Below are 15,335 nucleotides of genomic sequence, written 5' to 3' on the forward strand. Positions count from 1 at the left end.
CATTAGAGCTGCCAGTGATGGCAAAGTAGTGTCTCAGATTGATGTCTCCTGCCTCCTCAGTTTAGTGTTGCATTGTGACTTCATCCCATTAATGTAGTAATTAGGCTACTCGTCTAGTAATAATCCCGATAACCTGAGAACCATGGCAGTTTGAGGACTCGATTTCAGTTTTTAAAATCTGGAAATAAAATGCTGGTATTAAAAACAGTGAGCATGCAGCTGCAAGATTGTGGTAACACACAACTGATTAATTAGTGACCTTTAGGGCCTTTATCTGGTCAGGAGATAAGATGTCATTCAAGTCCCACACCAATGTGGTTAACTCATAACTATCCTCCCAACTACCCTAGCAATCTATCCAGTAATATGAAACTAGACAGCGGTAAGAAAAGCCACCTGACCTAGAGGAGTTCACATCCTGAGAATTAATAAAAGAAAAATTGCCATGGTCCAAAAAACTGCTTCCCAAAAATCCCATATTTTCTATCAACCTTATATTAAAAAACATTATATATACTATATATATATACACACAATTATATACGTTTTAAAATGGGCTTTGTTTAGTTCCCTGTAGCCTGGCTCACCACTTTCTGGTGCAATGTAGGAACTGAAAAAAATCAACACTTTTCAATTATGTCAGAAATAGTTTTTAAGAGGAAAAGCTCACCCTGCTTTTTGTAGCTTCGGGAGCTGGAGGTTTCCCATTTGCCAATATAAGTGCCCCTCATTCACGGTCGTTAACCTGTAAGTAATCTATGGGCCTCCTATTTGCAATTAAACTAATTGCGTTCATAGAGGGACGGAACACAACTTCCCCTTAGCAACAGAGTCATGCAGTATTTGTTACAGGCTATAATGCACCGCTGTCAAAGAAAGAGTACACTCAGATTCGCCATGAACAATTTAATAGAAGAACCATTATATGCAATATGTAAACGCAATTACGCTGGGTTATTGGTATTATATCGACTCTTAATGTCTGGAACTCAAATTAATGTTGTCTTCTACTTAATAATACTTCCCTATTCCATCACATTTAGCTCGTGTTTAGATAAGATGCTGCCTTAAATAAATAAGTTGCATGTAATGTTCCACCTATTAAGATGGGAGCTTAAATAGTCGATTTAAATAAATATTCGGAGTATTCCTTTGGGTAAATTGCATCCTGGTTCAGTTGACGTGCTCTGAATGGCTTTAATGCTACGGCAATCGCTCACTTTAAACGCAAAGCGCCCGGACGCAAAGTGTGCCATTTAATGAAAGCAGTTGACATTTTCTGTTGGAATCAACGTCCAACTCCAACTCCTGAAGCCTGGCTTGAACTGTGTGTAATTCAGTTGGTGGGGCCCGGCCATTTTCGTGAACTGGTTGTTTAACCACGGAGCTGTGGTCTGGAGGAGGTTGAAATGCATTTAAGCGGTGCCCCCTGGTGACCAGAAGGTAAAAAGAGTTTGCATTCCCAGCGAGGCTCCCGAATGTGATTCAAGATCTTTTTTCTGTCGGGTCCTTAACCTGAACGTTAAAATGATTAAGTAATTTTCGTATATTTTTTTAAAAAGAGGCTTAGATTCACGTTCAATGTTTCAGTCATTGAATGTTAAAAGGCAGACCTGCAAACGCACAGTATTTTGTTCTGTGTGATTGGAATTTAATTGGGAAATATATTACAAAAATCCTTAAGAAAAAGTAATGCAATAAATTATTAATGTAATTTCCTAGCCATTTGGTCTGACATATTCACCCATCAGTATCCTCCTAAGATACACAGGTGGGTGGATGCCAACTTTTGGTACCAGTCTTGTACAGCGGGCACTGCACGCAAGTGGAATCGCACAGCACAGGAAGGACCTTGCGGCCCATCGCGCCCGTGCTACCTCATTGAAAGAGCTCGTCAATACATCCCGGTCCCCTGCACTTCACTCAAAGTCTTGCATTTTTTTCATTTCCAAAGTGTTTGTCCAATTCCCCCCTTGAAAGGGCAGCACGTTGGTGCAGTGGGTAGCACTGCTGCCTCACGGCGCCGAGGTCCCAGGTTCGATCCCGGCTCTGGATCACTGTCCGTGTGGAGTTTGCACATTCTCCCCTTGTTTGCGCGGGTTTCACCCCCACAAGCCAAAGATGTGCAGGTTAGGTGGATTGGCCACGCTAAATTGCCCCTTAATTGGAAAAAAATTAATTGGGTACTTTAAAAAAATTTTTTAATCCCCCTTGAAAGTTATTATTAAATCTGCTGACGTGCATTCTAGATCACAACAGGGTAAAATAGTTCCATCACCTCTCTCCCTTTACTGATCGCCCTGCCAAGTGGAAGCAGTTTATTTCGACCGGTTTTTAATACTCAAAACTCTAAAACAAAAAAACCACGAAATGAACTGCGTTTTATTATTCTTTATAAATCTGGTGTGAGTTTGATCTTAAATGTGACAAAAAAACAAAGACATCCCGGATCATTAAAGTGCATCTTTAACTGAAAACACATTCGATCACATTGAGGCGACTGCTTGTTTGAATTCAGACAAAGTTCCCCTCGCTGTGCCAGCGAGCAGTGAGTGAGGACAGAAACACATGCGGGCGAAAAGGTTCAGAATCCATAGGATGATAGCGAATCGTTGATTGATTACAGCACGGCCAATCTGCCTATCGTGACCCTTTTAGTTTGTAATTTCGAGTTGATTCAGGTGATTTTTTTCAGGTTTGTTTGTCTCGTTTGTTGACAACTAAACGGGGTGGTGATTGGGCAATAAATTGTGGCCGGCTTTGTAGTGTTGCAGTTATAACTATATTGTTGAAATATCCCTTACAGAGTGACACCACAAGCTCAACAGGGCTACCGCAAGGACACAATAAGGAGGGGAAAGAAGCAGCCTTCTCCCCTTGTAATAACATTCCGTGTGCACAGGAGAGCAGCAACAATGATGAGGTCTCAGCGAGTCTATCCAAAACACTCTCAAACAATTAACATTGTTCGAATTCAAAAAAACATCGCTCGAATAACAAGCAGAAAGTGGATGAGAAATCAGGCCAAGCGAATGTCTTTAAGTTTCTGAACAAAAATATCGATTTTTGGGTTCAGACAATCGCCGGATCTCTGCGAATAAAGCCGGCGCATATTTTCCTGTTTAAATAAGTTGAAAAATAAACAGCGCTGACCCCTGCATACCTAGCTGTGGGGTTACAGGAGGTGGTCCTGATATGGAGGTTTTGAGGTTGGAAGTGCGTTATTTTGATTTTAAAACTGCTCCCAAACTTAGCAGAATGCCGGTATCTGGCTGGTCAAAGCAATCTCCCTGGTCGGCAGGAATGAAGAAAGGGAAACTATTATTGCTCGCCTACGAGCTGCTCCAATCCAAGAATAATTCTGACCCTAGGTCGAAACTCATTATTCTCATTTCTGACTGTAGATGCGGCTGTGTCAATCCAGCTTTTGTTTTACAGTTTTAACTTCATGGTTCTAATTCCCTAGGTTTCAAATGAACCGTGAGATGTTCTGGAGCAGAGCGAATTCCACTCAATCCGGTCAATGTCATCATCTGCAGCCATTGCGACCAATCTAGACTCACCCAAAAGTACGAGGTGATTTTGAATTGTTACACTAGGTCGTGTGTCACATGCAATGGAGAGAGAAATCAGCAACACGGAAACCATTTCAGAGGCAACTAGGGTTCCATCAGTAATACATTAAAAACCTTTATGTAAAATCCTTAATGTGGAAATCAACTTCACTGAAAGAGAGTCGATTATGCATTGGGTGGGGTGGGTGGGGGGGGGGGGGGAGATAAAAAGGAATAAATTAAGTGGCTCAGTAAAGAATGAGGTAAACGGTTATATGATTCTTGGACTTGAATTTTATGCTTTGACTTTTGAACCGGTTCCAATGTATCGATAGTCAGTTTCGAGGGACGCTCTGTTCCATATGGAGGGGTAGCAGTGAGTTAATCTGACCACTGTGAACGGTGTAGGGTCGCATGATCGAACCTCAAATTGTTTGAAAGGAGTCTGAAGTTTGGAACTTTCAATGCTTACTTATTAAAACAAAACCTGGGGCCAATTGAGATGGGGCGTCCTTCGGGAGCTGCTAGATTTTCACCAGAGCTTTCTTCCTTTGTAGTACTTTTTCTTGAGTTGTAATAGCTTCAGAGGGAAGAAGAAAGTGCAGTTGGTGCTGGAAGCGGCATATGCATCTGCTCGCTGCAGGCCTTCAGCTTCAATATAGGGAGACAAACCATTAGTACCGTTGCTTTTAGTTTCTGTAACGTTTTGGGAAGAATTCAGTTAAAATAAAAAGTAAAAAATGAGATATTGACTGTTTCTTCAGTTGAATACCAGGAGCAGTTTGCAAACAGGACTGGCCCTATGCTAAGAGAGGCTGCAGGGAAGCAAGGTCGGGGCTTTGTGTAATACCATTCGTCTCCTACAGGCGGAGGTATTACACCAACCTTTCCAAAGGACAGATGGTTGGGTTAATTTAAACGCCTTGCCCTTCAACTAACCTTTTCCTTGAGCAGTATGTGTATGTATGAGACACTGGAGAATTGCTATTCCGCCTCAATTAATTTTTTTTCAAGAATGAATGCGATGTTTACTCTAAAAATACATCAATTTGTTTTTTTTTTAAATGAATCGAAGTTCGGGATAAAATGTTTTTAAATCTAATAGTTTAGATCGATTGGAGAGGGTGCATGCAGAATTCTGAGTATTCTGTTGTAGTGCAGCCATGCGAGTCATTTTTGCTTTAGTACCGAGTACGACTTGTTTTGACATAATAGTGCAAGATTTGAGGAAAAGTGATGTGTTAATTACTCAAGCGATGCCCAACTCCTATTGCAAACCGCTGTGCGATGCAAAGTTGCCTTTTAGGAGCTGGCGAGCGAGCAAAGGTAAACTCGATTCACCATGAGTAAAACATCTGCCTGCTCTTTCCAAAACGCTGCTTTTGGTTGGGTGGAAGGGTTTTGAAAGGCGGGAGTGTTGCACAGTCATCAGGCTTTATTTGTTTGTGAGAAAGAGGAAACCAATGATGAATTTGCGACTTCAGAGTTTGAAAAGGCGAACCCCCTTTGCAGCGAAATGCAGGCACGCAGAGCGCCGTTTGAATCTGATTTACGGCATCATTGTAAGAGGCAGCCAAACCAAAATGATAAAAAAAATTCCGTGCACAAATATAAGCGCGCGAGGTAGCGTTAAGGTAATGTGCAGATTGAGTGCCTGAAAAACAATGTCACTTGGGAGGCCTAGGTTGACGATATGACTCTCACGAGCACGAAAACGTGATACGAATTCAAACGTGTGAAACATCCACACCATTGGCGTATAACTGCAATCCTTGGCGAAGCAACATGTTAAATCGTCTCAGCACTCCACGGTTCCAAACTGCGGCGGCACCCTCTGTTTAATTTAACACGGCTCCTAATCTCCTTTTCTGGCTGTTAGATAACACTGGAATTATTTCCACTTCAAATGTAACTGCCTCTCGCCTTTCAATTATTAAAGAAAAGGGTAGTGAGGGTAGTGGTGGGTATTTGTGCATCCTTCCTCCCCCTTTGTGTCTGATTTAGCTGGTTTCTTCACTGATGATATAGTGTGGGGAGGACCTTTGTCCTGTCGATATGCAGGACCATTGTCAAATATGAACCGCTGCTTGCAAGTCCCCATGCAGCACAGCACACCTGTCCCATTCATACGCCGATTGCAACGCAGTCAGATATTCCAAAAATGCACCGTTTTCAAATCAAGGATTCCCATGTTTAGAATCAGGGATACTTCAGAGACAGTTCGGGACTCGGGCCTTTAAGATCGAAAGGAACCGTCCTCACTGCCCTTTAGCCGCTCAAATTCAATGCGCGAATCTTGAGAGGTACTGAGGTGAAATAAATATATTATATATGCATATATTACGCAACAATTCTAATTCCGGCAAACGCTCCTCGCGTGAAAATCAGGAACAGGGAAATCAGACAATAAGCACGAAGACTTCAGGGCCGCTTGGCCTTACTGGGAACAGGTGCTGGTTCGCTTCCTACCTGTGATCTGGTGCAACATTTGAATAAGTAGCCACCGGTTAAAAGAAAAGTATTAAAAGAGCTCCTTAAGATAATGCCTAGCTTCAACCATTGCCCTTAATAAATAAACAACGTGCAAAAATTGGCTTCCTGCATTAAAAAAATCAGTCGCAATGACCTTTCCTTAAGTTAAACAGTCCCGAACAGTTGAAGGAAATGCTCTAAAATTAGTCTGCGGGAGAATAAATGCTTGTTTAAAAGGTCCGTTGCTTATATATACACAACTGCCCACATGCGGCAATTGCCCTTTTCAACACGTGTTGTGACAAGCTAATTTTAGAGAACGACTCGATGTTGTTTCAAATGTTTTCGCATGGTAATTGGGTATAAAGACACAATCGCGCCACTCGCACCTGGAAACGACGCGGCAGCAATAACTTCCATCCAGTTGGACTAATCATGATTGACTCTAATCCCTTCTGACATAGTCCTTAGCTAAACCCCTCAAGAACGTCCCTTTATTTGTGTCGCTGAGCATTGCATTGAAGTACCGAAGCCCTGCTTAAACCTTGTAAATATTTTTTTAAATAATAAGAAAAACAACAGATAAAAAACAAGAGATGCAGGAAATACTTTAGCAGGTTAGGCAGCATTTGCCAATTTCCTTATTTCAGATTCCAGCAGCCGCGACACACTACTTTTGCAAATATTGAACAACTCGGGTATCAAAAATACCCTATTTGTTCATTCGGGCAGTTTGACGAATATACCTGGACTGTACATATACATACATATATATGGCACACAAAATCCATTCAGCCGAAAGGCAGTGGAGTTTACTGCGAAAATTAAGTTTGGCCATTACATCAGTGCAGAAATGCTAATCGTTTTATTCTAACCTGCATCGATTCAGGAGAATTATTTACTCCGGCTGCACAACATTATGCTGATGGCCAGTCATATTTTGGGAACTGGCATGAGAGACTAAGGCCTCAGAGGAACGTAAACTATATTCTCTTTTTTCGGGATGTGCTTGGAATTGAACAGCAAGTATCTTCAATCAGTTTTTTTTTGTGCAAAACATGTATCGAGAGAGGGAGAACGAGAAATGGACTCATTTACTTTTTAACAAAATCCTCACCCGTGCGGCTGGTTTGGAGTGTGTGACAAAGACCGCCAGTTCTGTAACCCTGTTCGGGATGTCCATATGTCCTGTGACTGGGACTAAAAACGCTGGAATTGTGACTTTTCCCGATTCTACCGGATCAGAAAAGCGCACAGATAAAATCGAAGCGGCGCTACGACTGTCATTTTCGTGTCGGCCGTCACATTAGAACCAAAGTCCCAACATTTTCGAAATTCGAAAAACAAATTTCGCAACATGAGGACAGAAGGCGCAGAGCTGCGTTTTAATAGATGGAGGTGTTCTTATAAAGTTTAAACATTAACCATTCTCCTTAAAAGTCAGGCACAATTCAACACGTTTCGAGTATTCTGGACCCCACGCAACAATGGGTAAACATGTTAAAACGAGTTTACTTTTTTTTAAAAATTAATTAATTAAATCAATAAAACACATTCGCATTCATACATATTACATTTTCGCTGTTTGCAACGGGAATACGCAGTAATTAACAGTGATGATAGGGATATCTGCCAGCCCCAGATACCACGAGGGAATAATTAAAGGTGGACCATCTTTCAGAAACACTTCTGTGGCTGCAGTTTAATATCGTGCTTTCGAGTGTATACCCCACACGGATTAGTTATTATGCTGGAAATTGGCTGATTCGACCAAGCTTTCTGGAGGATTAGATTCTTGGGCGGAAAAAAACCCTCAACAAAATCCTGCAAATTACCGATTTTGGAAAGGATGTTAACGAGAGGGGAAAATATCCTAGGTTGTCATGTGTCAAAACATTCAAAATTCACCGTGAAAAAACAGGGTTTACACCGGCTGCAATTTAAGGAAGGAAATTTCACTTTCAACTTTTTTTTTAAAACTGCAGTTTATCAGAAGTTATAACAGCGCACAATGAAGAAACGCAATATTAAAAAGGGTCGATTTCTTTCGGATTTCGAGTTTCCGACAGGAGAAATCGCTCCATCTTCCGAAATGTTATGAGTGGATGGATGGGCTTTTATTTTTACCCCTTTCCCTCCTCTTTCACTCCGGACTTGTAGGTAAATGAAGAGGTTCCGCTTGCTGTCTCATTTACCGCCGGGTCTACAGTTTCTCTGCCCAAGCTGCAACTTTAAACTGTTATTTGAATCAAGTGGCGGGCTATAGGGTGGCCTGCTCTGTACAGCTGTCCGCAAATACAGCCGAGCAAAAATGTGGAGCCTTTCATTATTTTCTTTTTGAAGATTCGAAAACGGTACACACTTAATGCGCATAGCTGTTTACAAAATAAAGCGAGCCACACTGAAAACAAACTGAATGTGCTCCGTCTACTCACTTCGTGTGGAACCTAAAATATTAGAGGGCTTATTTACTCTCTGCACATTGACAGGGGCGCACGTATTAACCAGCTCAGCGTTATAATAACGCTGGCCTTGTTCAGGCAGGAACGAAGCAAGTGAGGCAAAGACGGGCAGCTGATGGGATGTGTTGTACACGCTCTGGACATTGCTGCGTGTGGAGGGTATTCACATCCTGTGGCTCTCCAGACCTGTATAATTGGGGGTTTAAAGCAAAGGGCTGCAATAGGATTTTAGTTTTTCTTGGTCGTGCTAAACACATATTTCTGAGTTCCCCCCTCCTCCGCCCCGGCCAATAAATTTAATTTGTTGCAATCCCTGGATTAGGCGAAATGATTAAATCGGAGTCAGCGAATACAAATATTAGGGACCCATTTTACCTGTGTTAAAAAGCGAGCAAACAACCTGTCAAAAGTATCGAGTTGCACCTCTGGTCACGAGAGTAAAATAATCAATTCATAAATTTGCCATTAGAATGAAAATATTTAATTTTGTGCAATGCGTCCGCAGCCAATTCTGACGGCAGAATGTTTACACAAAGTTTTAACCAAAACTCCATGCGACCGAGAGTAAACAAACTCCTGCTTTGACTTGTCTCAATCTGACAAACGGAAGGGCGGGGGGGGGGGGGGGGTCGCAGGAAGGAAGAAATGAAGGAAGGAGAGAAAGATGAAGAACAGAACGCCAGAGCCGGAGAAAAAGGGACAGGAGAGGAAACAGCCCCCTCACCATCAGCTGCAAGTGTTGAAACACAAACAACACAAATCACATTAATTTTCCCAGAGTCTAGGTTGCTCATTGCTGATACTGGGACGCCATGCCGGCGAGAGTCCTTGTCAAGTCATTAAAAACCCAGCGGCCTGCTCTAAGGGGATTTGAACGGTTGGGCCAATTAGCGACTATAATTTGCGCGGAGTCGTTGCGTTTTTTATAGGTGAATGTGCAAAACCTCGTCATCTGGGAGAAGACACTCCTGCTGGTACTGGGACCAAATAAAACCCAGCTGACAACACACAGCAACTTCTCAAAGTCCCGAACTAAAGATCCTGATGTGGTAGTGGGGCATCATTAAATCAGGAGCTATATGATTTCAAACTACTTGACCGGGGGTAGGGGGTATTTTAAAAGGCAATTCTTTCCACAGGTGTCGAGATTGTAGGTTTCACTTTCACGCCCTGGTACAAATTCTGTACACATTGAGTTTTTCAACCCTGATCTGAACAATAACCGAGCTGACAGATTGGTGCATCCGTCAGAGAGTGAGCTTCCCACCGCTCTGTCTCCGGCTCTCAGGCCAGCGGCGAACTCTGCATCCTGAACTGCCATCGGAAACTATTACACTTGACGTGTCTTTAAATGCACCAGATCAGACACTCCGTGCTTCGCGCCCTTTGGCAGGCCGTGCAGGTGAACAGGATTTGGTCACCTAATGCAGACTGATGCCTTTCCAACGCACTTCGACACAACATTTAACTCCTCTCCAAATTAAAAGCCTGCTTCATTTCATTAGATCGTTGAGCAAATGGTTCTATCGCAAATCTTTAATGGGCTTTCATGTCAACTCTGATTTCCCAGGCAAGGGTTTACCAATCAATCGGCCGGGGTTACTTGATCTACAGCAGCGCCCAGTGATACATTGCCAGAGTTACTCAGACTCTCGCAATGTTATTTGCTCCTCTTTAAACAGGGCCAACGAAACCGACACAACTCGTCATTCGGCCTTTTGAGTGACATTCCAGCGGATGGGGTATATTCTAAATAAAATCTCTACATTTTACCCCAAACGTGACGGCCATTTTAATTATACGATCATTTATATATAATACATATATTCTAGGGAGTACAATTTGTCTTTGCAATAACAAAGTCATACCTAAGATAGTTTTTGTTTCTCAGTTAATAATCGGGAGGGCTGAATAGCGGATCCAAGATGAAAGGCAAAACATCTAATTTTAAGAGATGGAAGTACCATGTCTTTGCAATATTATATGCAATGTCATTATCTATTATTGCATTGCGCATATGCTGCAAACACATATGTATCAATACGTCAGCAGACCTGGTTGCCTCATCTCGCCTATTGGGCTCAAAGGGGCTTCAATCCCATTACTGGCAGGGTAATGCAAGCGCACATTTGTAATTAACCTGCTGTAGATAATTTTGGCGTCAGCATATCAAAACGCACTGCCTGAGAAACAACAGAACGCAAGTGGGAACTAGATTCCGAATGCATACAAAATACAAAGTCGCACAACGTGATGGTGGAAAATGTGCTTTTCTCTCCATATTTGGGATTGTCTTATTGTCTTAACTACCTGGGAAGTGGACAGGATTTTAAAAAGTAATTAGAATTGAAATGTTTTCATATCTCTGTACTCTGACCGCGACAGGAGATGGTTCAGCTGCACATCTGCCTGTGTGAATGCACACATTTTAAACTCTGTGGAAAACCTTTAAAACTCGTTGAGATTATAAAACCAAAGACAGAGGCTAACGAATCATTGGTTGACTTGGCACTTAAATCAATTTAAGTCGGGTATTTGCATTTAAACCAAAGTTTTCTACAATACTGACTACAATCGCCAATCTGCAGCCTACGTTTATTTCCAGTCAATCTCCTCTAACTAAGCGATTCTAAACTGGACAGGGGCCTCGCCACCAGGAAGTTCACCCACCAGAATTATCTGTCTTGCGAAGCCATTGCAAGGCCTCGGAATGATCTTTCCAAACACGTCATTTTTGTATAGGAAGACCTGTCATTAATTGACCTAAACCATTCCAATCTGACGCTCTGTTCGGTGAGTCCTATTTGTCAGGCCCGGCCTATTCAACAAGCAGTAGCCAGGAAGACTGTCAGGCGTGCTCAAGGATTTAAATCCCGAGTAGTAATTAATTCTTAACTCGAGAACATCCTGTTCATCTGTCCTCACCAGCCAGAGATAAAACACAAAGGGAGCAAGAAGGATGGTTGATAGTTTCAACCGTAAACTCCCATGAAACTGCGAAGATCAAAACGGTCAAATCCATCAAACCTCTCCGTGCCACAGCCATCCCCAACAACACATCAAGATTAAAGAATCACAACAGCAATTAGCAGTTTGTAAACAAACCAAAAACCGATGTTATGGCGAATATTCGCTACAATGAAATCTCGTGGATTGTGGCCAGTGGTAGGCTTGAACATAATCCAATTGCATTTACAATCAATCTTGCTTCATTCGGATCACGGCTAATTTTAATTAGAACCTTACTGGATGGTTGCGTGCACGAGCAATAGGGATCCCATTGGATATACATCTCGCCCAGTTGTCAACTTTGCGAGCTCCAAAATAAATGTGGAACGTTGCCTTAATGTCTTTGATCAATTATAGCGTTAAAATGAGTATTTCAAAACAACCAGCCAACACATAGAGTCGCTCTGTATCATCGGGTAAACATGCTCAAAGCGGGCAGAAGCGCAAACCAGATTTATAGAAACTGTCCCTGCAATGAAATGCCATCTGAAACATTCCATCATGAAGACCCGGCGAGCCACTTTCGCTGGGGTACAAATCCCCTACTTAAACTCCCAGGGAGTGCAATTTGATGGCATTTCGGATATATTTTACTGTGCAAGGCAGTGACTGGAATTTACCGTGTTCAGAAATAACAATAACCTATATTAATAACTCTAATTAGCATGTAATTGGCCGTAAATCGCGTTGGGAGGTTCTGTGGTCGTGAAAGGTGCCATATAAATGCAAGTCATTCTCAAAGCTTAAATGGAGTTGAGTTTAACAAATGTAGCCGGCGGCAGTTTCATTGTTTTGAGTATGCAAATAGGCTGAATTAAAAAATTATAATTAATTGACAGTCACACAACGGCATTGTATTTTACCAAATTACACAATTGGAATTGCTAGCTTCGGGCCTACAGGTTGAATTAACTTCGTCAATAAATAAGCACGAATAAGAGAAAACGATTCTTAAAATAGGGAATTCACAATGGACGGTTGCAAAAGAAATAAACAAAACTTGACAAATCATCACATTTGAACAGCGATGGTGGAAAATAGGGGCGTTTATTAAAGGTTACAAATCTTGAAAGTACAAGTAGAAAAAAAAGTGCTATACATTTAAATTGGTCCCAAACTGCAGAACGAGCGGAGCTGCCAACATGCAGAACTGTTACAAGAGCTTTAACATTCTTTAAACAACAAAAAAACCAATGGCTAAAAGCTTGCTTAAAATTTGTGGCAATAGTTCTAAATGGGACAATGTTGTCAAGAAGTAAATTAAACGGATTTCAGTGGGCATCACATTTAAAAAAAAATAATTACGACGACGTCAAGAATGAAAGTTCATCATCAGGAAAGGTAATGTTATTTTGGACAGAGTTGGTCAGACATAGCTTTAAAAAAATGACAAATCTACAAATGCTCTTATAGATAACAAATAGTTAACATACATTAAAAGATAGTTCATTCCCCAGATGGGCGACTCATAGTTTTCTTGTTTTGTAAGATAAAATTTGAAAACACTTACACTACCTGGTGGGTGGGATTCACCACTGTAATTTTTGGCACAGTTTATAGAGAAAGATTTGGGGGAACAGCACAATTATTTAACGATAACTTGCCGGCGTTTGCCTTAAATGTCTATCCTTGTGTGCAATGCGCTGTGTTTACTTTCGTGATCCCAGTAGGAACAGTGCATCATGGAGAGGTCTGCCGGCTGCCTGGCGCAGGGGAACTGCAGGCCGGCTCCGTTGCTGGAAGAAGGCGGGGGAGCAGGGCTGAGTTGCTGGGGATGGGGGTGGTGGTGGTGGCTCATGCCGTTATAGGAGTTCACCATGCTGGGCAGGGCCATGCTCTGCACTCGCGTATAAGGGTTGTAGGACGCGTGCCCTGAGAGTCCCTTCACATTGACTGAACCGACGTTGCCAGCGGCCATTTGGCAGGAGGCGTAAGACATGGGCGCAGGCGGCTGCCCGAGAGGCCAGGAATTGTTCATGAAAGTCGACTGCAAGTACTTGGGAGGGCCGATGTAGCCATAGCTGTCACTGGCGAATAAAGCCGCCTTGCTGTGTTGGAAATGGGTGGGGGGTGGTCGGAAAGGGCGCTTCATTCTTCTCCTCCTTCTATAGTTACCCTTTTCAAACATATCTTCACAAGCCGGGTCTAGAGTCCAGTAATTACCCTTCCTCTCGCCGCCGCCTTCCCTGGGCACTTTGATAAAACACTCGTTGAGACTCAGGTTGTGGCGGATGCTATTTTGCCAGCCTTTCTTGTTCTTCTCGTAGAACGGGAACTTGGTGATGATGTACTGATAGATGCCGGACAGGGTGAGCCGTTTCTCTGGACTCTCTCGGATAGCCATTGCAATGAGGGCCACATACGAATAAGGCGGTTTCTGAGTCGGATCGGGCTTCTCCGCAGTCTTCTCCGGGGATGACTCGCTCTTGACTCGGTCTTTGGTGCTCGGCGTGGAGATGTTGTCAGTCATCAGGACCAGAGTGTCATCCTCGGGATGCTGGTAAGTGGCCATCGTAAATATTAACGTCCTCGCTTCCCACTCTTCTCAAATGCAACACCGAGTCCTTCAATGATTGCAGTACCAGCAGCGCCTATAGTTGCAGTGCGAGTTTCTTGTTGATTTAAGTACCCAGGTCTGTACTTGTCCCAAAGTCTTGATCAAGTTCGTGGTTAGTTATCCCCCCCCCCCATACAAATGTAATAAATGGTTGGTTACGAGTATGTATGATCAGACAGCCCAAGCTGTGGATGTCTATCGCTTTAAGCCGTGCCCTTTTCGTGCCTTTGCCCAGAGAGAAATGCGTCCTCCTATTCGTGAATCTCTCAACCTATAACCTGCTTCCATTAGTGTAACTGATCATATTTCTGCCTGCGTCATTCGCTCCCCGCCCCCCCCCCCCCCCCCCCCCATCAAACGTTAGGACTTGCTTCAAGTTAAATATCGCTTACATGTCAGTGGGGCTGACTATTATGTCTGTTCTTTTAAAAGTTAAATTCATGAAATATCAAAAGACGCTCTTTAAAAAAGGGGATATGTGGTTTTAATTGGGTTGGTGTCGCAGTCAGAGCGTGTGTCCATAGATGGGCAATCTCAGGGACATTGCCACAGGGTCGTGGGAGCTCTGCACCCCTGACTGGCAGGAAGCTGCGTGACCTCCCAAATCCCCAGGGAAATCCGCCAGGTTCTTTCCAAGTGCGCGAGAACGGAAAGGCAATCAATAAAAACAAAGCCACGAATCACACGGCTATCTTTGTGTCGAAGATTCCGAAACCCCTCGAGCTTTGTTCTATAAATCGCAGCGCGGTGATGCGAAATGTTAACACAATGAAGGATGAGACAACCCGCCGATTGGGTTGGGCTATGTATTTGTCACTGACTGTACAGATAATGAATGACTTTCAGAATCGGCGAGCATAGAAAACCAGCAAATCCAGTCTGCATTGATGTAAATCAGATCACATGGCACCATGAACCTGACTTGAACATATGAAGCATGGCACAGGATTGAGCTGAACCTCTCTCAATCTCTCTGTCCAAATTAGAAAGGTAATTACAAGAGACTGTAAAACGGGCCCATAGACTGTCCACACACCCCTGGGCGTGTACAATGGTCTGGATTTTCACCCCCCCCCCTCCCTTGGAGTAAGGGATTATTTTTACTGGGGAGTTAGTGGGTGAGGGGCTGCTTGGCCACCCATGTCGGCAGTGTCTAGGAGCTATTTCCGCGCCTGCAGCCGGCGCAGGTGTACCAGCATAGTCATGTGTGTCATCACCTCGTTCACATTCCCCAGAGGAGATTCCGCAGCTCCTACTCCGAAAGCGTGCAGTTGTTTTCTC

The 15,335-nt window shown here is 43.0% G+C and overlaps 1 protein-coding gene across 1 annotated transcript; it reads right to left on the minus strand.

Annotated features, from left to right (window-relative positions):
- Positions 1–12,523: 12,523 nt before the first annotated feature.
- On the minus strand, positions 12,524–14,261 carry foxl2a (forkhead box L2a). The gene has a single exon (XM_072474559.1). The coding sequence runs from the start codon at positions 14,007–14,009 to the stop codon at positions 13,113–13,115; it is 897 nt and encodes a 298-aa protein (XP_072330660.1). The 5' UTR covers positions 14,010–14,261; the 3' UTR covers positions 12,524–13,112.
- Between the last annotated feature and the right edge of the window lie 1,074 nt (positions 14,262–15,335).

This window comes from Scyliorhinus torazame, chromosome 14 (genome assembly GCF_047496885.1).
Source record: "Scyliorhinus torazame isolate Kashiwa2021f chromosome 14, sScyTor2.1, whole genome shotgun sequence".
Lineage (NCBI taxonomy): Eukaryota > Metazoa > Chordata > Chondrichthyes > Carcharhiniformes > Scyliorhinidae > Scyliorhinus > Scyliorhinus torazame.